Below are 20,241 nucleotides of genomic sequence, written 5' to 3'. Positions count from 1 at the left end.
AAAGGTTTATTGGCGCCCCCTACAGACTAGCCTGCGCTTTATACTAGGTACACAGACCTGGATTGCGCCACAGCCCCTGTTATTCCTAGCTTCCGGGCGAAGGAGAGGCAGCCTCTCAGTGAGGAGTGAACGCCAGCCCAGTGCTCTAACAGGGGCCTGGAACCAGGGTGAAGGCGGCTCCCTCCAGCAGAGGAAAGTCAGGGAGGGCTTCAGGGAGGAGGTAAGCTAGACCTGGGACTTGAAGACATGAGGGAGAGTGCTGTCATTTCCAGTAGAAGAAATAGCAGACCCATGGAAGGATGGCGGAGCGGCAGACGCCAGGCTTTTCAAGAGTTGGAATGTCATACCCAGGAGTTTGGAGTTTAGCCTGGTCTTTGAGTGTTTTACGTGTGAAGTCAGGAAGATGGGAGTTGCCTGCTGAAGGGCCTAGATGGGGCAGATGTGGAGCTAGGACAAGGCCTGACTGCAGAAACAGGGAAGACCTGGGCACTGGGAGTGGGGCCCAAGGCAGAAGTCCCCGGCTCTGGGAAGGCCTTGCTTTGGAAGCCCTGTTCTCTGGCCTCCCCACCCTATCTGTTTGCCTGAGGCTGCAGCAAAAACAAAGAAAGAAAACACTCAATTGGCAGGAGATAAGCCCAGATAAGAGGCTGCCTTCCTCCGGAGGAGGCAGGCAGTCAGCCCGGGAAGCGCCAGGAAGCTGGGAGAGGCCTTGAAGAAGTGCCAGCCTGACCCTGCTGTAGAACCCAGCCGCACCCTCACTGCGGGGTCTCTGCCACTCCACACTGTCCCAGGGCAGGAGGGGGAGGCGTGGAGTAGGTCCTCCAGGCTGGCCGAAGACAGTCTGCCCTAGAGGGTCCATGCCCCCCCTGCCTGGATGTCTTGACTTAGATGTGACCTCAGTTTCCTCATCTGCAAAACAGGCATAACATCTCCCTCACAGGGAGGAGGGGGATGCTGCGTCTCCCCTGCACACGCTGTGACCGTCAGCACCCCTTTTCCCAAGGGTCACTTCCAGGCCCATCTGCTCCCTGCCCATCGCTGAGAGCCCAGGTGCCCTGAGGTTGGGCAGGGTTTGAGCTGCCCACCTGCACCCCAGCAGGTCTATCCCCTGATAACGGAACCAACTGCCTGTGTGGCAAAGAGCAGCCTCGGCGGAAGATGCTGGGTGCCTGGGTCATATCAGGCTACAGGAAGAGGGGGCAGGGGAGGCTTCCTGAAGCAGAGGCCTGAGCCTCTATGAAGGGAAGACAAGAAGAGCCTAGGAGAGAGAAAAGTAACCAGAGTAAGGGGCGGGGGAAGCAGAGTGAGAACCCAGGACAGAGCGCAGAGAGGAGAGAGAGCCTGGGGGAGGCCGGAGGGCCTCTGATGTCAGGTCACTGGCAAGACCTCCAGGCAGTTCCTGGGCAAGGAGGTCTCAAAACCCCTTTTTTGGGGGCCTGACCCACAATGCCCACAAGCCCATTTTATAGATGAGAAAACTGAGGCTCCAGAAAAAGCAGAACCAGATCTAGGGCCCAGAATCCTCTCCAGTACTGCCCCAAACCACGCTGCACACAGGGTCCCTGAAATCCACGTTTATTCACATAAAAAAAAAAATCCCCAAAGGAAAGAGAAAGAATGTGACTTCCCGGAGCTCAAAGGCTCCACCCACTGTTCCCTGGGGAAGTGAGGGAGACAACTCCCACTCTAGGGTGTGGGTGTCATGGGGGTGAGGCCCTTCTGGCCCAGTGTGACCCACCCAGCACCTTCCCTAGGACTGAGGGCAGGAAGGAGGGGCTGGAAACTAATGGGACCCCAGGGGGGTAAAAGGAGGGAGTTAGTGTGGGGTGCTTGCCCTGGTTTAAAAAAATAAAATTTCTAAAGATAAAAAGTTTAAAAAAAAAAAAAAAAGAGCATATTTAGTGTCTTAGCCTCCTGCCCTCCTCCCAGCGCCCACCCTGGCCTGGTGGCCACCTCTTGCTCAGCCAGTTCAGAGCTTTGTAGTCTCCTCCTGGCTCTCTGAGTCAGCGCCGGGCAGGTGCCCGCTGCTCCCAGGCGCGTGACCGTTGCTGGCACAGGCGACCAGATGCCCGTCCCCCAGTCCCTCCTGTGTCTCGCCCAGCAGGCTCCAGCGGATCTCCTGGGGCAGCCTCTCCCGCTGCTCCTGACAGTCCTGGACCAGCTGGGCCAGCAGCTGCAGGAGGAGCAGCGTCAGATAGGCCACGCAGTGCTCTGCCCACCTGCCGCCCGCCTGCCCCTCACCCACGGCCTCACCTTGGGCTCCTCTTCCGCCAGCTGTTGGAGGATCTGCTGCTGTCCGGCCACAAGGCGTTCCTGCCGCTGCTTCTGGGCCTCCTCCAGCTGTGTGTGGGGGACAAGGGCTCACACAAGGGTCTCTAAGGGAGGGGCCTGGGCCCCGGGGCTCTGGCGGCAGAGAAGTCAGGCAGACTCTCTTTCTGAGCAAGAAGGCGAAGGTTCCCGGGGCTGTGTGACCAGGGTCCTGAGATGACTCTTAACAGCAGACCCATAGAGAAAGGATCTAGAAGTCCCTCTAGGGTGACGGAACACCAGGTTGACACCCAAGATTCTGGTTTGGGATGACTGAAGGAACAGGGGTGGGCTAGGGTGGCATCTGAGCTCCACTCACCCGACGGATGGAGTTGACTGACTCAGTGATGTGCCGACGGTTAATCTCTGTCAGTTCCCTGCACGGGAGGCAAGGAGGATGGGCTCAGCGCCCAGGTACCCACCCGGCCTGCCCAGCACACCACTGGCTCCCAGCCCCGATGCCCTTACGCCTCTTTCTTATGTTTCTCCCTGGTCTTGGCCTCTGAGATGCTGTTGTGGCGTTTCCTGTCCAGGATCTTCTGCAGCTCCTTCTTCTCCCTGGAGGAGCCAGTGGGAGAACAGGCAGGGTCAATGGCAGGACAGGGGTGTGTGTGTGTGTGCGCGTGCGTGTGCGCATTTGCCCACCTCGTGGCACCAGGGAGTACGCCCCTCTCCGTGCACGCATGCGTGTGTGTATCTGTGTGTGTCCATGTGTCTCTGCCCACCTCGTGGCACCAGGGAGTACCCCCTGACCCTGCCGCCCACGAGATCCCCGGCCTTCACCTCTCGTTTATCTCCTTCAGTTTCTTCAACTGAGTCATGTGAGCGTCCAGGACAACCTCCCTGAGCTTCAGCTGAGCCTACAGACACAGGTGGCCGACAGGTGACCCGGGCTGTGACAGGCCTGTCCCAGAGGCAGGCTCCCCCCACCCCCCACCACATGCCACCACCACCCCCACCTGCTGCAGGTGCTCCAGCCTCCGATCCGCCTCTGTGTCCACCTGGGCCTCCCTCAGCTCCAGCAGACACTGCACCTGTTTCTTCTGGAACTCTTGATACCTGCTAACCTCTTCCTCTTCTGCCCTCTCGTCCTCCCCGCTTCTGTGGGGAGAACCCCTCTGGGTAATACTCAGGTTGTCACATGGACCTGGGCCAGGAGGGCAGGGGGACAGGGCAGATGCCCACAGGCAGTGACAGATACCAGCCCGGAGAGGTGGGATTGGTTATGCCAAGGAGGAGGCCTGTCAGCTCCACACAAATGTTAGGAGCCTATCTGGGCAACAGTCCCCGGAAACACGCTCTTATGAGGACTTCAAAAAAGGTATCCCTCCTGGTGGAAAGGGACTTCCCTTGTGGCTCAGCTGGTAAAGAATCCGCCTGCAATGTGGGAGACCTGGGTTTGATCCCTGGGTTGGGAAGATCCCCTGAAGAAGGGAAAGGCTACCCACTCCAGTATTCTGGCCTGGAGAATTCCATGGACTGCATAGTCCACAGGGTTGCAAAGAGGGTGGGACCCAGAGTCCTCTGTCTTCCTTGCAGCAAACCTCCTTCCTGGGGGTCAAAAGGGCAGCCCTGGGCCATCTATGTCCACCTGGTGCAGAAACCCTCATATTCATATTCACATTCACATCCACGCACAAAGCACATGGGCAGGCAGGATACTCACAGGACACCAGGCCGCTGTCGGCACCTGCTCCCCGCACGGGCCTGGGCCAGGTTGTCGAGCAACCGGCGCGTGAGGGCAACGGCCTTCCGCTGATGTTTCTTGTACAGCTCCCGGAAGTCTCGCTCTTGCCGGCTCCGGAGCTTCACTAGGGCCTTGTGGCCTCGGAGCTCGTCCAGCGGGGCCGGGGCCACCTCTGTGGACAGCAAAGGCAGGCTGGGCTGGGCTGGGCTGGGGCAGACCACCCCTGCCGGAGCACCGGTTCCCTGCAGAAGTAGCCCTGCCCCAGGACAGGCCCGCCCCCTACCTGAGAGGATGCTGGCGATAAGATCATCGCGCTGACCTGGAAAGCACAGGCAGGGCTGGCTGTGAGAAGCTGGAGAAGGGCAGAGCTCTCCCCATCTCTCCACCTACCCCCAGGCCACCCCTTACCTGGGCTGCTGATGGAGGAGCTGATGGAGGAGCTGGTCGGGGAGGTGGCGGGGCCTGGGGGCCGGCGCGGGGAGGCGTCCAGTGGGCTGGGCGTCGGGTGTGGGTTCAGCTGGCACCCCAGCTGCTGAGTCTGGGTCTCCTGGCTCGTCTCCGGGCCAGACTGAGCCTGCAAGGGTGAGGTGGAGGAAGTAGAATGCTCTATGCTCCTTCCAGAAATGCTACTCTCTCCAGACCCTTCTTTTATTTTTTTTAAATATTTTGGGGGGAGGGAGCCACACCGTGAGGCTTGTGGAGGACCTTAGTTCTCCAACCAGGGATCGAACCCAGGCCCTTGGCAGTGCAAGTGCAGAGTCCTAACCACTGGACCACCAGGGAACTCCCCCTCTCTAGACCCTTCCATCCTTCACAACCTCCTTCAGCCTGTGGCCCTGGACTCCTCTCGTCTGTCACGTGGGGGCTGTGAGAATAACTCTATGAGAACAAGACATGCATTTCTAACCCCCTTTGGCACGTGGGGTCTGGGGAAGAGAACGTGAGGTCATGTCTCTAGGATGTGAGGCCTCACTGCATATGGTTAGGAACTTCTAGATTGTTCTGGAAAGCCCTGGCCCAGCCCCAAGTTCCCTCCTGTCTCTGAGTCCCCCCTCCACCCTTGCCCACAGCTGCTCATCTTCCTCGATGCTTAGCTCCTGATTAAATCAACGAAGGAAGTGACCGCAGAGGGGGCACTAGTCTCTCCCGCTAATAACTCCAGACAGCCAGCTTTCTTCCCTGCTGCCGCAGGCCCCCAGGGGACCGGGCCTAGATGTGTGGCCAGCCTCTGCTCCTGACCCCTCCCCGCAGAAGCCACGGCCCGTCTCATGGCTCCCAGGACCATGCTTGAAAAGCTTTTAGGGCTTCCAACTGCCCTGGTGAAGCGGCTGAACTCCTCACCCTGGCTTTGAGCCTGCCGGCAGCCAGGATTCTAGCCCTGGACAGTCCTGAAGGCCTTTCTTAAGCAGAAGGGATTTCCACCTCCTTAAAATGTGGCGAGTAACCCCAGGCAGCTGAGCCTCCTGAACGAGAGAGCCCAGAAGCCCTAGCCGTGCAGCGTGGTGGAAGGGCGCTGGAGGCAGAGCCCAGGGCTGGAGGGACAGTGTGGGTGAACCCATGAAGCTGACAGCAGCAGCAAGCAGGGAACAGGCTCCTCAGGGAAAAGAGTCCTACCACCAGCTGGGACTGGCATGGGCGGTATAGACAGAGGAGAGCGGAGAAGGCTGCAGGGTGCTTCTCCACCAGGGCTGGGCCCAGGGGTCAGCTCTGACCACTCCCCCACCCTGACCCCCAGGGTCCAGGTGAGCCTGAGCCTTGCTGCCCTCCTGCCTGTCAAGAGCACAGGCAGACAGACCCCTCCAGGCATCACTGTGCCTGCCCCTGACCTGCCCTGGCTCACCTCGCTCTCCCCAATGAGGGCAGCCAGCTGCTTGGCCCTCTGGTCCATCAGGCTGACATGCTTGATGGGGTTGATCAGGGCCTCTGCATAGTCTGGGGGTGGAGGGGCAGAGGGCAAGGGTCTCAGACAGAACCCCCAGGGCCCACACACTCCCCAGCTCTGGTCTCACACAGGGACCATAAAACCACCCTCAGATCTGTTTACCACCCACCTGGTGCCACCAGTCCCAGCCAGTCCCAGGCCCTGGTGGTGTCCTTGTCCCCACCCTGCCTGGCCTGCCCTGCCCCAGCCCCATGCGGCTCACCCTGGTGGTCGTCGGGGATGTAGTCGGAGGCCTCGGTGTAGATGAGCAGGGCTGGCAGGCACAGCGGCTGGTTGGCCTCATTCCGCAGGCAGATGTAATGGTACCCTGGGAGGGTGGGAGGGCAAGGGGGCTGAGCACAGGTCCCCACACACTGTGCCCCCCCTAACTGCCCAGAGCCCAGATGGTCTCACCTGAGCGGATAGCAGAGACAGGCAGGATCCGGTGCCCCACGAACTTGCCCCCCTCCTCAAAGGCCGCGATGCGCAGCGAAGCCAGTGTGGGCAGCACCACCTGAGGGCCCAGTCTGGTCTGAGCCGCAGATGACCATGGCCAGCAAGGCCGCCACCCAGAGTGGGCCCCTGGACCACATGACCCAACCACAGACCATCAGTCACCATCGCCACTGAGCCAATGGTGGACCCGCACCTCTGCAGCCGGGCCAGAGGTGGCCAGTGTTCCCCAGAGCCCTGAGTCCAGAACACAGGCAGACAGACCCCTCCAGGCATCATTATGGCAGGACGGGTCTGGTCACTGCCGGCTTAGCAACTAGACCAAGCCATGCATCTGAGACTGAGGCCGCATCCTCGGCAGGCGCATCCATCTGGGAGGCAGGGAGCAGCTGGGGTGAGCTTGCAGCAAGTCCCTCCTGCCTGGGAGAGGGGGTGGGCTGTGCCCCCAGGGGGCTACGGGACCTCCTGCCGTTTCAGCTTCCTGTCCCCCCACCCTGACCCCACAGAGGGCAGGGAGCTCCAGCCTGACGCGGGGACAGGCAGGACCTGGGGTGACAGGCCTAGCCTCGGCACCGCTGCCTCTGACCCCCGACCATGTGGCACTCCTGTTCCCCCACCAAGAGAGCCCGGCAGGTCTGGGGTGACACCCCTAGCCTCGGCACCCCTGCCTCTGACCCCGACCACATGGCGCTCCTGTTCCCCCAAGGGAGTCTAGCAGGTCTGGGGCTCACCTTGGGGAAGTCGAATGGCTCCTCATCCCACACAGGGTTGAACGAGTTCCCCTGTGAGGTCCGTGTGCGGTACTTGCGCCGCGTGTCAACAGGAAGCCCGAACATGTCTACCTCCACGTAGATTCCCACCTTCCTGTCGGACAGGAACTGCCCCGAGATCACCTGGGGGGCCAGGAGGGTGAGGAGGCTGCTCAAAAGTCCCACCCCCGGGACACCCTGGCTCGCGCCCTTCCCGGCCCCACCTTGACCCGCACGGCATTGGCCACGATGCCGTCCACTATGACTTCGGTGAAGGGGTCAAAGGACTTGTCCGGCCGCCGCATGAACTCAGGCTTGAGTAGGTAGCCGCTGCGCCCGTTGTACTCAAACACGCCGGCGTTGAGCTGCATTGGCACATCTGGGGGGGGCGGTGCGCAACATGGGGAGGGCGAGGGTCAGCAGGTGGAACAGGGTCAGGGGTCAGGAAGGACACTGCCATGCAGTGCAGTGGGGAAACCAGGGGTCATTCAGGTCAGATCAGATGGCATCCAGGATCCAGATTCCAAGAATACTGGACAAGGGGCCAGGTCTAGCATCAGCCAAGGTCAGGGGTTAGGGTCAGCTGAGGTCTTGGTTGGATTTGGGGATCTGGTATTAGATAGAGTCAGAGGTCCCTGAAGTCAAGATTCACAGGATCAGGGGGCAGAAGTTAGTGAGGCTGGGGGCCAGAGGTCAAAGGTCAAGGCAGGGCAGCGCTCACCCAGGGTCTGAAAGTTGAGTGCAACAAGCTGGCAGCCCACGTTCCAGAAGAGCTGGGGCATGTAGTTGGACGAGTCCACGCGGGTGCCCTTGGGGTAGATGCGGCTGAGCTGCTGCTTGTTGTATCTGAGGTTGACAGTCAGGGACCACAGGCAGGTACTGGCCCCGCGTTCTGCCTCGAGCCCAGTGCTCCAGGCCCATCCTCGGCTCCTGTGAACCCATCTCCCGGCCTTAGCTCAAGCTGTCCCGCAGTCCCCCACTTCTCAGCCTAGGCCCTGGGCAGTCTCCCAAGCCCACTCCCAACCTAGACAGGGGTGCTTGAGAGTCAGGAGTGGTAGAACCACCCGAGCCTGCCTCCCAGTGAGCAGCCCCACCCTGGCCCGCCAGACTGCCAGTGCGGAAGGATACTCCACAAACTCCATGGGGCTCTTGGTCAGTTGCTCCATGGCCTTGGTCTCCACGAAGGACGACATCTCGAAGCACTTGTTCCTCTCTGGGGGGTGGAGGTGGGAGGGGATCAGGCCTGGCACAGCCCGACTGCCTCCCCTTCCCCCACCTCTCAGCCCACTCACTTCGAGCAGCCTCGAAGGACTTGAACTTGACAGGCTCGATATAGTTGACGAGTGTGGACATTTCCTCAGTGGCGTTGACCTCACTGCTGGCGGTGCCCTGGGGCCCCCAATCGCAGGGTCAGCGGTTCCGTGCCCCCCAGCCGGGAGTTGGAAGCTCCCTCACCTGCCCCCGCACCACAGAGGAGGCGCTGACCCTCTTCCCAGCCCGGCCACAGCCTGTCCGTCATGGTCCCATGCGCCCCACAACCTTCTCTCTGGGCCTTGCTGACCGGGCCCTGGACCCCACCTTCCCAGTCTGCCTCCTGCCCCCTGATCCTTGGAACCTGGAACTCCTCAGCCAACCTCAGGGGTTCAATTATTCACATGAGGGTGAGCCCCCAAATTCCCACCCCCACTCTCATTTCCAGCCACCGCCTTGCCACCTCTTCCTGGGTACTCACAAGATTCCCCAAGCCTTGTGTCCTGAGCTCACTCACCTCTGCCCACATCCGTCCCCACTCCAGGCCCCTCCCAAACCCAGTCTCAGCGCTGACCTTTCCTGTCACCTCCCTTCCCCAGAACTCAGTGCCCCTCCCTCCTCCACACTCTCTGGCCCTGCCACAAGGCCTGTGCACAGCCCCCCTTCCTCAGTCTGCTCACCCAACGTCCTCGCCGAGGTCTGACTCCCCACTCCTCACCCCGGTTCTACACCCTAACTCACCCCTCCCAGCCCATATCCCAAACACAATTTCACACTTGTTTCCATACCTGTTTACCTAAGACCCTCCCCAACTCCACACACACCCCCTCTGTGTGAACTCTGGGAGGGCAGGTGGACCCAGCGCTCAGGGCTGTGCCTGGCACAGTCAGGGCTCAGCCCACTTGGGAAGTGAAGGCATGCCACTGCCCCCTCATCCCGCTCGCAGGCCTGACCTCATCCGTGGTCGGCTTTTTGGGGTCCGTTTGTTCCTCCTCTTCCTCGTCCTCTTCCTCATCCTCCCGGTAGGCAGGTCCAAGAACATCAGGGCCCCGCTGCAAACCCTCCTCCCCCAGAGACTTCTGAGGCTCCAGGCTGGGCTTCTCGAGGCCCACCTCCTCCCCATTGCTCAGGCCTGGGCAGCTGTCAGAGCTGGGGGACCCTGCAGAGGACAAGGCCATGGGGTCAGGGGTCAGGGCACACAATTGCTCAGGAGCCAGGAAGGGTTGGGCCCGGGGGGTGCAGAGCTGCCTCATGGAGTCCAGGGGTACTCTCAGCGCAGTGTCGCTGAGGAGAGGGGGAGGTCAGGAATTGAATGGGATCAAACCCAGTGGTAGTGTAGAGGAGTCAAAGGTCAAAGGTCAGGGTGCAAATATAACTCTGGGGAGATGTAACTCAGAAAGATAGGTAGGGTGGCTCAGAAGGCTGAGAACTGGGATACAACAGTCCTGACAGTTAGGGGGAAGGATGACAAGGAGGGGTTCCAAGTCAAGGGTCAGTTAGGGCTACACCCCATGAAGGGGCTTAGGGAGGTGAGCAGTCAGGGGTCAGATGGAAGAGGGGCCTCAATAAAGTGAGAGGTCAGGGTGAGCTGAAATAGGACCCACTGGGAGGGTACACTCAGAAGGGGTCTCAGGAGAGAGATGGTTCACTGAGGTCAGAGGTCTGAGTCACAACCTGGTCGAGGGGGAACACCTCTGTGAGGTGCTAGCTGGAGGCTGAGACTGAAGGGTCAGGAGGTGGATGGAACCACATCCCAGGCGGCGAGTGGCTCAGAGAGGGGGGAGGTCAGGTTGGGCGCAGAAGGCGCATCTCCAGGGAGGGCTGGGCTCAGAGAAGTGGGGGCTTAGAGTCGGGACTGGGGTAGGAGGTCAGGCCAGGATCTCACCAAGCTGGGGCGAGGAGGGCTCGGTGGTGGCGGAGCTCTCGCTCAGGGCCGAGTTGCTCTGCTCCAGTGGCCGCTTGCGCACGGAGCTGTCGGGGACGCCGCTGCCGAGTCGGTGCCGCTTCTTGTTCTTCACCAGGATGCGGCCCATCAGGTCCTGGGGGCTGGGCAGGGGGACGCCTGGGGCCAGCTGGTGGGCATGGACAGGTCAGCGTCTGCTGGGTGCCCTAACCCCCACGCCCTGCCCCAGCTCTGAGCCCCATACCGGGTACTTGTCCAGGGGGTCGATGAGCAGAGCGTCCCCAAAGATGGAGCGGCAGTACTCAGCCATCTTGGCCTGCTGTTTCGCCCTGTGGGGCCAAGGTCAGAGGTCAGAGGTTCCTGGGGTGAAGCTGAAATCCCCAGAGTGGATCAGAGGCTGGCAAGATGACCAAAAGGGTCACTCTCTCCCAGGGTCAAAGGTCATAGGAGCAATCCAACAGTGTCATGGTGAGTGGCTGTCCCTGGGTCAACAGGGACTCCCCCCGGCTGGGATTGGGGCCCCACTCACGAGTCCACGTGGTTCTCAAAGGAGAGGATGACGGGGTAGGGCGAAGTCTTGAAGGCAGTCTCCGCGATGGCCTCAAGCACGTCTCTCAGCGGCACCTCCGTGGTCATGGTGAAGCCGTGCGTGATGAACGGCTCCTCCTCGGGCGGCCGCCCCTTCCACACGTCCAGCTCCACACAGCGGCAGCCCCACAACAGCGCCTGCCGGTACATCTCCACCGACGAGGTTCCGGCCAGCTGCCCCGCTGGGGGCCAGGCTCCATCACCACCAGTGCCCAGCCAGCCTGGCTCCTCATCCTCCTCCCCAGGCCTGCGCTGAGCTGGGTGGGGCCGTGCCGGGGACACAGAGCCCCGGTGGTGGCCTAGCCTGGGCTCTCTTTGTCTGGGCAGCTGCTGATCACTCCTTGATTCACTGTGGAACCAGCATCACCTCTCCCCAAAGCCCCAAAGCCAGGCAGAGTCAGCATCCGTCGGCACTGGCGGACAGGCGGGCCCTCTACCTCCAGGTCTCACCCTCTCTCAGATGAACTCCCATCAGCCCCCATCCCACCGGCCTGAACTGGGGGTTGTCCCCAGCACCCCCACGGCCCCCCGCTTCCCTTTCTTCCTTCCACGGTGGCTGCCCTGGAACAGCCTCTGTCACCTCCTCCTGGGGACAGCAGGCTCCTCCCCGCCTCCCATCCAATCTCTGTGGAGCACCGGGCGTCATCCTTCTAAAAACATACCAGGTCACATCACCTCCCCCTGCTCAACACCTTGCAAGAAGCCTTCCCATTCACTCAGGATCAGTACAAATTCCTTCCATTCTTTCTGCGCCTCCAGGGTCCCTCTCTGGATACCTGCCCCACCACGCCCCACCCGCCCCACCCCGCCTCCTGGCCTCCTTTCAGGTTAAGAGCACCAGGTGGCCCCAGCTCCAGCCCCGCCACCCCTCCAATATACACAGGCTGTCCTTCACAGGGCAGGTGCAGGCCTCAGCCCTTCCCCTGGGGAAGCCTCCTGGACCTCCGGGGAAACCCATGCACAGAAGCCCGCTCCCCAGGACAGGCTTGCTATTTCTGGCTTGCTTCCCCAGCATGGGCCACCCCAAAGGGAGGGAGGCAGTCTGAGGACCAGAGGGCAGAGGTCACGCTAGGATGGGCACGCTCACCCGTGAGATAGGTGTTGTGCGAGGAATTGATGAAGTAGGCGCTGAGCGGCTGGGTCATGTCTGTGCTCAGATCCAAGGCCTCAAGCGGCAGAATGCCATTCTCCTCACCTCCCAGGTAGCGGCTGAAGCCCTCCATGGACATCTGGTCTGGGGGACAGGGTAGGGTCAGCAGGGTCAGTGGGGGCCCTCCCGCCTTGCCCCCAGTTCCCACGCTGGCTCACCTCGCTCCAGGAACTGCTTGTTGGGTTCGTACTTCTCGATGAGCAGTCGGGCCTGGGAGGGCCGCAGAGGTGGGTACAGCACTTCGTTGAGCCGCGGGTCTCGCTGCTTCTGGTTAATGAAATCCATGAGCTGCTCCAGCGTCAGGTAAGGTTTGCCCTTGGCACCTCTGGAGGGGGTGAGATGCTGGCTTAGGCTGCAGCCTCACCAGCCCCTGCTTCAAACCCTCCCTGGGGGAGGAGTCAGAAGGTCGGTGTCTAGTTCCAGAACCTTCTGATGGGGACGGGGGCCAGTCTCAGCCCCCCTGGGCCTCAGTTTCCCCATCCACTCTCCTGACCACTTGGTGCCGACGCTGGTATCAGTAAGGGCTTTGGAAGCCACCAAGGGCCTGGCCCACCACACCATGCCTGCCTGCAGCTCCTGAGTCCAACCTCAGGTCCAGCGTCATCCACAACACATCTGAGCCAATGCATTCTGGTCCCCAGCGCGGGGGACCTCCTGCTGTCTCAAGAGCATCCTTGGCCAAGAAGGGTCAGCACAGAACTGTCCACATAAGAGCCCCAGGCAACCCTGAGCACAGCTACAGCCCAGCACACAGAGACCCCCAAGAGGTCTGCCTCCCCTCCCGGGACCGGAAGGAATGCCGCTGCCGGCAGAGGCCAGACGCAGTACACGGGGGCCGGTGGGCAGGTCGGCCTTGCTCACATCTCCAGCAGGATCTTGTCAATGTCTGGCCGCAGACACAGCTTGTTCAGGAACCGCTCAAAGATTTCCAAGGAAAACTCGTCAGGCCGGATGGACTCGCTCTAGGGGCCAGGAGTGGAGAGTCAGAACCCAGGGTCAGCCGGCCCTGAAAGGGCAGGCACCCATTGTGATACCCGCCCAACCCCTGTCCCCAGGCCCCTCACTCGGTTGAAATTGAGGCCACAGGATTCCAGTGCAGTTTCTACCCGCTTCTTGTCTGCTGAGAACATCTTCAGGATGCTGAGCAGATGGGAAGGGTTAGGGTCAGTGGGGCAAAGGTCACCAAGGTCAGAACAGCAGAGGAGGTGCTGAGGAGGGAAAGGGGTGCTCACTTCTTGACTGGAATCCGTCCATCCTGGTTTACCTGCAGCTTCAGCTTCGTGTATCTGGGGGAGACAGGTGGCAGGGTCACGCCCTGGGACAACAGCCTCCTGAACCCCCCACCACGCACTCCTGCCCCGCGCTTCCCCAGGGCAGGCCCAGGGCTCACGCTTTGCGCAAGAAGGTGTTCCGGGAGGCGTTCTGAGCCAGGATGTTCATAGCCAACTTGAAGAGCTCCTCGGACCAGACCTGAGGGGTCAGGATCCAGGGGCAGGGCGTGAGTGGGGGACAGAGGGGCTGGCTCAGCCACTGTCTGATACACAGGAAATGCTTATAAACCGCTTTGTCAGAGGATGATCAGAAAAAGGGGCAGAGGGCAGCCTAGTACACAGCAGGTGCCTACTAAGTGATGGCTGACTCAGCAAGTGAGGCAGTAGCTCCCCTAGGCCCAGCCATCAATCCCAGCCCACCTTGGCTGTATCATCCTGCACGGCCATGAAGTTCAAGAATGTTGTATTCACCGGGTCTGGCCCGGCCACCACTGTCATCAGCTTCTCCTCCAACCGGGCATCAGGGCCCCCAAAGCCCAACACCTCCCGGATCTTGGGGTCCTGCGTAGATGAGAGCCAAGGGTGAAGAGGGCTGTCCCCTTCCCCCATTACCTCACTCCCATCCATAACCTGGGGCCCCATCACTCACCTTGGGCAGGCGGGCATAACGGCCCGTCCTGGTGTCCCTGATGGAACTGATGTCGAGTGTGTCCACCTCCTGGGGAAACCAGATGCCACGGTGGGTCTGAGAGGCTCCAGGGTGAGAGCTGGAAGCCCCCAAGCTCCCCACCCGGGCCAGGGAGTGCTCACCCCCTGCTGTAGCCCCAGTCTTAGCCCCCACCCGTAGCACTTCCTGTCCAGGGAATTGTGGGAGAGGTCAGGCAGCAGCGGGGCCCCACCCCCAAGGGTAGGGTCAGGGAATGGTTTCAGGGGGTATGGGGTAGGGGGCCCTAGACCCAAGAAAGCTGTGCCAGCGCCACCCTCACCATGTTGGGTCCCGTCCAGTACAGGAAGAAGCCATTGGAGTCCACTCGCAGGGTTACCAGGTTCCGACTGGAGGCCTCCTGGGGACGAGAAGGATGGCAGGGGTCAGGGAGTGAAGGCTGCTGCCCAGGTTTGGGCCCTGGAAGCCCAGGCCCATCCACTCCAATCTTTCTGCTAGTGAGTGAAGATGACGGCTCAGCCAGGCCACAGGTCCTTAGTGGTTCCTTTCAGTCCTCAGGACAAAGCTGAGCTCCTAGGCCCCTCCCAGCCCCACCTCCTTCTTGCTCTAAGACTCTGTCACATGGACCACTCACTATCTATTCCCCATCCCCAGGTTTTGCATCATTGTTCCCGTGCAGGGATATCTTCCTTTCTTTCTCTACCCATGAAATCTGATCTGCCTCCTTGGAGAGGCCTCCCCAGACCCCAACCCTGGGCTGTTTCCTCATAAGGTCTGAGAGGTCCCTGGTGGCTGAAGCCCCCACAGCCCCCTTGGGAATATTTATGGAATGAAAGAAGAGGGTTTGGAACTGACCCTCACGGTCCTCTGTGTCCCTCATTCAGGTCCCCAGGACAGCCAGCCACCCCTTACATCGGCCTCAAAGTCCGTTACCCCCCCGCTCTGCACCCCACTGGAGTCCCACAGCTTCGAGGCTCACCCCACCCATCTTACAGCACAGACTAAGTCCCCTTGGACAGGTACTCATCCTGCCCTCAGGCCCAGACAGTGAATTCAGCCCTCACTCAAAGAGCCTGGTGGAAGGGCAGCAAAAGGGTGCACTGGCTCCATTTCCGAGAAGAGCCACCCTGTGTGACTCAGGACCAGCAGCGGTGGGGACGGGGTGGTGTCATCAGCAGCTCAGACTCAGCCAGGGCCCAAGTGACCAAGTGGCCACAGGCAGAACTCTCCTGTGGCTGTTTAGTTGCTCAGTGGTGTCCAAGTCTTTGCAACCCCTTGAATTGTAGCCTGTCAGGCTCCTCTGTCCGTGGGATTTTCCAGCCCAGAATGCTGGAGTGGGTTGCCATTTCCTTCTCCAGGAAATCTTCCTGACCCAGGGATCAAACTCGCATCTCCTGCATTAGCAGGCACTGGCAAGTGGATTCTTTACCACTGAGCCGCGAGGGAAGCCCAGAACTCTCTTCCCCCAGGCCAACAGAAGACCCTGCCTCACCCTGGTGCCACTCCCAAGTTACTGCTCACTGGTGGTCAGTACAACAGCTCACCCTCCCTTCTGCTTGCCAGGTATAGGTCTAAGCACCCACTATCTAGGAGCTCACTTAGTTCTCTAAACATCCTATGAGGTCTGCAATACTGTTCTTCCCATTTTACATTTGAGAAGACTGAGCCACAGAAAGACTATGCAGCTTTCCTAAGGTCAAGAAAAGGAGCCAAGATGTGCACGCAGGCAGTATGGCTCCAGGGCTTCCCTGGTAGACCAGACTGTAAAGAATCTGCCTGAAATGCAGGAGACCCAGGTGCAATCCCTGGGTCCGGAAGATCTCCTGGAGGAGGAAACAGCAACCCACGCCAGTATTCTTGCCTGGATAATTCCATGGACAGATGAGCCTGGTGGGCTACAGTCCATGGGCTCACAAAGAGTCGGGCATGACTGAGCGACTAACACTACTAGCGTGGTTCCAGAGGCTTTTCTGGTGGCTCAGCGGTAAAGAATCCACCTGCTAATGCAGGGAATGCGGGTTCAATCCCTGGATCGGGAAGATCCCCTGGAGGAGGAAAGAGCAATGCACTCCAGTATTCCTGCCTCGGAAATCCCTTGCCTGGCAGGCTTCAGTCCATGGAGGGTTCTTGTTGAACTGAGCAATTGAACAACAATAACAAGTATGGCTCTCGAGTCCCAACGTTTGGGAAGCAGGGAACCAGGACCTCTGCCAGACTCCCAGCTGCTGGCCTCAGCCGCCACCCCACCGTGGGGCCTGGGATCAGTCTCTGTTCTCCAGACTCAGTTTCCATCTGCAGGAGGATGGGGACTGCACTAGCCCCGCCCATCTCAGGCTTTGCTTAGGAAAGATGGGAGACTGAGCTGGAGGCAGAGGGGACGGCAGCTTGGGAACTTTTGGGGTGCTTGGGCCTCCCCACCTCACTGGGCTGACACCTACCCTCAGCCCTTCTCTGGGATTACCAACCCTGCCCTGGGGCTCAGGGGCCCCCAGTAGTGTGAAGAGGGGCTAGTTCTGTGGGCACTGCCTCCAGGGCCTCCCTCTAACCCTCCTCAGGGGCCCGGTCTTCAAAGGCAGCCGGAACCCCAGCCTCTCAGGCCCCAAGTCCTTGTCAGCAACCCCCACCCCACCCCCAGGGCCCTCTCCCTGTTCCCACTTCCTTATTTGGGTTTATCACACTGGAAGGAAAAGGAGAAACTTTTCCCTTCAAGCTGGCCTGGGGGGAGGGGTCTGCCCTAGTCCCAGGGGCGCCGGGAGACCCTCTAGGGCACACCTGTTACCTCGGGCCACGCCCCCAGCCCCTCCCCTAGCTCTCACGCCTACCCGCCCCACCCAGCCGGAAAGGAGCCGGGAGTCTTCCAGGCCTCCGGCCTGGCTGGGAAGGAGCAGCTAGGAAGCTCAGGCCGGCGAGGAGGGGCCCAGGGGGCAGGGGAAGGGGCGCTGTGGAAACGAGCGTGAGGGGCAGGACCCGTCGCCGAGCCGCAGGTGGGAGCGGGGCCTCGGGGATGCAGCAGGGGCAGGTCAGATAAAAGGGGGCCAGGATTTATTGGGGTTCAAAGTCCCAGTGCTAAGGAGTGGTGAGCAAAGTTCCCCCGAGGTGGAGGAACTTGGGGGGCAAAGTCTCCATGTGGGGTGACTTGGTACTCCCACCAGAGCGGGGAGCTGGGCTGGGATCTAGAAGCAAGGCAAAGGGGTGCCAGCCAGAACAGGGTGAAAAAGTGATGAATGGAGAAGAATGTTCAAAATAGGGTACGAGGAAGAGCAGGGTCCCAGAGGCACCCAGTCAGAATGGGGATACGCTAAGCCAGAGTGGGGGCCATGGTTCTTGAGCCAGACCGTCCAGTGCCGGGCAGGGGTCTGGTGACCAGGCCAGGGTTGGAGGAACGAAAATTAGACGGGCAGGGAGAAGTGAGAAGGACGAGTAAAAAAGCAGGGGCTAGGATTTATTGGGGTTCGAAATCTCCGAGCCAAGGAATAAATGTCAAATTTTCCGCAGATGAGGGGCTGGACTGGCGGGTGGGGGACAAAGTCTTCCTTACGGGGACGATTGGGGACTCAAGTTTCCGGAGCGCAGCCAGGCTGGGATGGGGGTGGCGCGGTGATCAGGCCAGTCTGGGCCGGGGGTCCCCGGCGTCTGGCGGAGCAGGAGTGACGGAGTCCCCGGATCTGGGCGGAGCAGGGAGCCCCTGCACTCACCTCGTCCCATTTGATGAACTTACTCCCGCGCCGCAGGGTCTCCACGACGGTGGGCGGCTCTAGCTGCAGCGCGTGGACGCCGGGCCTGGCGCCCGCCATAGCCGGGCCGGGGGCGGGTCGGGGACCCACGGAGCCCCGACGGGGACCCGACGGCGCCGCTGTTCCCTCCGCGCGCTCCCGCACGGCCCGCTCCGGCCCGGCGGCGTCTGCGCCCGCCCGCCAGCCAGTCTGTCCCGGACAGACCAGAGAATCGGCGGGGCCCGGCCGGGGCGGGGCGGGGGCGGGGCCGCAGCGGGACCGCCCCCTCCCACAGCGTCCGGCCGGCCCGCCTCGCGTCGGCTCCCCCTGGCGGCCGGGGCGGCGACTGCAGCCAGAGAAGGGATGGGACCCGGGGCGCGCCTAGACTGAGGCGCTTCGCTGGGGGAACTCAGCTGAACAGGTTCGGGCTGGAGGGAGGGTGCTTAGGGATCGGGGTGCAGCTAGGTGGACTGGGTGTAGAGGGCGCTGCTGAAGACCGGCCCTGGGGTTAGCCCACTGTTTCTGAGGAGCAGGGGCGGGGGTATTACCAGAGAGCAATACTTGGGCCTGAGGGAGAAGAGACCTGCCTTCCACCCCACTCCTGCAGCATTTAGCTGAGTGCTGGAAAAGCCACTCCCACCCCCGCCTCTGCCCTCACATCGCCTCACCCCTTCCAGCAGCAGCTCGGCCCCCCTCCCTGAGAGCAATTAGCAAGCTAATGGGTCTCCCGCCGCAGGCGCCCTCCCCCCGTCCCTAGCCCGGGGAGGCCCGGCGCCTGCCGCCTCCTTTGAGGACCCAAGCACCCTGGCTTTGTAGAGCGAGCCCTGGAACAGCGCCCTTCTTGTTCCGCAGAACCCACTCCCCCCACCCCGCCCCAGCTCAGCCTGGAACCTGTCCCTGTGGGGCTCCCGACTGCAAACTGAGAAGGGGACAGCTGGTCGTTTTGCTTGGAGGGGTCAGAAGCCTCCTGGGTGTCCATGAACTAGGAGGGTTGAGGAGGGGCTCTGCCACGCCTGGCCCACAGCAGGTGCCCTGAAATCTGCAGCGTGCCAGGGACCTGAGCTGGAAGGCGCATGGGCACTGAGAAGGGTGGGGCTGCAGCCCCTCCCGCAGGGCTTGGCTGGGGGGGCTCCTGCCTGGGGGCCCCTGTGGGAGCCCCCCCAATACAGAGGCAGTAGCAGCAGCAGGTTTAAAGTAGAACTCATCCAGAGGGGCCAGCCAAGTCACCTAGAAACCCAGAAAGAGACGGAGCTGTTTCTGGGGGAGGAGGGGTCAGTCAAGGAGGAGGCAGCCCTACAGGCTGCCTTTGCCCCAGGCTCTCAGACCCCCAAGGGGAACCCTGCCTGGCACCGGCCATCCTCAAAATCCCCACCATGTTGGGCACCAACTCTAACCTAACAGATCTCCTAGCTTTTGGCCAAGGCCCTGTGGGTGTGATTATTATCTCTACTTGAGGCCCAGAGAGGGGAAAGGACTCGCCCAAGGACACTGGTGGCTCAGAGGTTAAAGCATCTGCCTCCAATGCAGGAGACCTGGGTTCGATCCCTGGGTCGGGAAGATCCCCTGGAGAAGGAAATGGTAACCCACTCTAGTATTCTTGCCTGGAGAATCCCATGGATGGAGAAGCCTGATAGGCTACAGTCCACGGGGTCACAAAGAGTCGGACACGACTGAGCGACTTCACCTTCAAGATCACGCAGCTTGGTAGGAGGATTGCAGCCCTCTGTCTTGAAGGCCAGCTTCTGTTCTGTCCTGTCTTTACTCCTTGCCCTTGAAGAGACTGAAGATCCTTGTCCTCTCTCATCAGAGCAACAGAGCCATACCCCTCAGAGACTCAGGGACCACGAGGTCTCGCTGGGTAGCCATGCAGGGTAGAGATGGGCCTCTGCTTCCCCTAGCTTGGGTGCAGGTCTACCGGCCGAACCCAGTCTTTGTACTTCCGTCACTTTGTCCAGAAGTTGGAGGTTGTCAGAGGATGAAATAGGCAAATGGGTATGAGATGACCCCTGGGTACTGGATATCTAAGACAGTTGGATATCTAAGGAAAGGACAGCAGGTTGTGGAGATGCCAGGGAGGAGGGTGGAAAGGACATGGGTCAGCTCTGGGCCAGGAGGCCTGCCAGCCAGTGCCAGGGCCAGCAGGGCCTGGCGCCGTGGCCTGAGCTTAGGGGTAGAAGCTCTAGGCGGCAGCTTCTTGAAAAACAAGATGGGAGCCTGTTTCCTGGGCCTGAGGCCCTCCCCACCCACCGCGTCTCTGGAGGCCAGGGCAACCCCCATTAGAGGGCTCCATCCTCCTTGCACACTTTCTTCCTGCCTTAGTAATGGTAATAGGGTTTCTCAGCAAGCCGTAATGGTGGAAGGAACGCAGTCTTTCCGGCCTCTACCCTTGATTAAGGGAGCGGTCTCAGCCACGGGACCCTCCCTAGGGCCTCTGCTTTAGGAAGTGCTGAAAGCAGCCTCAGCTGCTCTCTGGGGGAGAGGGGCCAGGACCCCAGGAGAGGTGGGGCTGGGGAGGCTACAGCCTGGGGCTGGAAGGATGAAGAGCAGCACAGGGACAGGTTCAGACAGGAAACTAAGGGCTGGG

General features: G+C 60.9%; 1 protein-coding gene across 2 annotated transcripts; it reads right to left on the bottom strand.

The window, feature by feature from the left end:
• Nucleotides 1-1,559: 1,559 nt before the first annotated feature.
• Nucleotides 1,560-17,875, bottom strand: PLCB3 (phospholipase C beta 3). 2 transcript variants are annotated; one of them, XM_061406769.1, is made up of 31 exons: nt 17,640-17,875; nt 14,267-14,344; nt 13,930-13,998; nt 13,701-13,841; nt 13,400-13,479; nt 13,242-13,295; nt 13,074-13,149; nt 12,871-12,971; nt 12,168-12,334; nt 11,947-12,093; nt 10,801-11,041; nt 10,516-10,600; nt 10,254-10,440; nt 9,322-9,527; nt 8,410-8,506; nt 8,246-8,330; nt 7,839-7,963; nt 7,342-7,496; nt 7,100-7,261; nt 6,330-6,429; nt 6,139-6,243; nt 5,835-5,926; nt 4,403-4,568; nt 4,278-4,313; nt 3,974-4,166; nt 3,267-3,408; nt 3,091-3,167; nt 2,776-2,865; nt 2,627-2,684; nt 2,254-2,340; nt 1,560-2,173 (listed from the first exon to the last, which is right to left on the bottom strand). In XM_061406769.1, exons 1-31 carry the CDS (start codon nt 17,736-17,738, stop codon nt 1,970-1,972), a joined length of 3,705 nt encoding a protein of 1,234 aa, XP_061262753.1. In that variant the 5' UTR covers nt 17,739-17,875; the 3' UTR covers nt 1,560-1,969. The 2 variants fall into 2 exon arrangements, with proteins under 2 accessions (XP_061262753.1, XP_061262754.1); XM_061406770.1 differs by having other exon boundaries at nt 3,267-3,405.
• Between the last annotated feature and the right edge of the window lie 2,366 nt (nt 17,876-20,241).

Source organism: Bos javanicus, chromosome 29 (genome assembly GCF_032452875.1).
Source record: "Bos javanicus breed banteng chromosome 29, ARS-OSU_banteng_1.0, whole genome shotgun sequence".
In the NCBI taxonomy this organism is placed as follows: Eukaryota; Metazoa; Chordata; class Mammalia; order Artiodactyla; family Bovidae; genus Bos; species Bos javanicus.
The sequence above is the reverse complement of the archived record's forward strand: the minus strand, read 5'-3'. Positions and strand labels throughout refer to the sequence as shown.

What these genes read in the sequence shown, in the direction of transcription:
- PLCB3 (XM_061406769.1), bottom strand. Translation starts at nt 17,738, where the DNA reads ATGGCGGGCGCCAGGCCCGGCGTCCACGCGCTGCAGCTAGAGCCGCCC. An exon ending in AACACCTTCTTGCGCAAAGC is followed by an intron (nt 13,296 to 13,399) that starts GTGAGCCCTGGG and finishes TGTCTCCCCCAG; the next exon opens with ATACACGAAGCTGAAGCTGC. An exon ending in TTTGAGAACCACGTGGACTC is followed by an intron (nt 10,601 to 10,800) that starts GTGAGTGGGGCC and finishes TTGGCCCCACAG; the next exon opens with GGCGAAACAGCAGGCCAAGA.